The sequence below is a fragment of the Egretta garzetta genome, unplaced genomic scaffold (genome assembly GCF_000687185.1).
Source record: "Egretta garzetta isolate BGI_Z169 unplaced genomic scaffold, ASM68718v1 scaffold923, whole genome shotgun sequence".
NCBI lineage: Eukaryota > Metazoa > Chordata > Aves > Pelecaniformes > Ardeidae > Egretta > Egretta garzetta.
The window spans coordinates 78,923-79,432 of NW_009259193.1; the positions used below are offsets into that span (position 1 = coordinate 78,923).

General features: G+C 68.0%; 1 protein-coding gene across 1 annotated transcript in view; it reads left to right on the plus strand.

Annotated features, from left to right (window-relative positions):
- The window catches only part of LOC118451982 (ribonuclease inhibitor-like), a 4,155-nt gene that overhangs the window by 1,126 nt on the left and 2,519 nt on the right, over positions 1 to 510 (plus strand). Inside the window, exon 2 of the mRNA XM_035891356.1 lies at positions 4 to 41. Within this exon, the coding sequence (XP_035747249.1) occupies positions 4 to 41 (38 nt within the window). The remainder of the gene's footprint in view (positions 1 to 3; positions 42 to 510) is intronic.

Here is a 510-nt window from a genome sequence, read left to right on the forward strand (position 1 = left end):
GAGGGCCTGCGGGATCCTGCCTGCCGGCTGCAGGTGCTGAGGTGAGGGGCTGCCGGGGGCTTCGCGGGGGGCACTGAGACCCTCTGCAAGCGGGATGTCTGCAAGTCAAAAATAGGCAGCGATTGCTGCATCGCGCTCGGAGGACGCAGCATGCTCCTGGGCTACGCAGCACGGGGCTGGCCGCCCTCCTGAGACCCGTGGGATGTAGGTGACATGCCGACATCCACCAGGGCCACCGCCGCAGTTTGTCCCATCTGTTTTTACACCCGAGCTTCTTACCCGCTGTCCCTGTGGAGGTAGGGACGAGCCCCATCTCAGCTGTCCCCCAAGCAGTGTTAGCAGAAAGCCGGGCAGGGGAGCAGGCTGTGGAGAGGCTGCCCTGCAAGAGCGGTGGCACTGGGGTGGGTGGCACTTCCCCAGGCTCGGGCAGTGGCTTCCCACCTGCAGAGCCCCCTGGGGAAAGGGGGCTGGGCTTGGCCGGGGGGGGGGCGAGGGGAGGGGGGGCCGCCG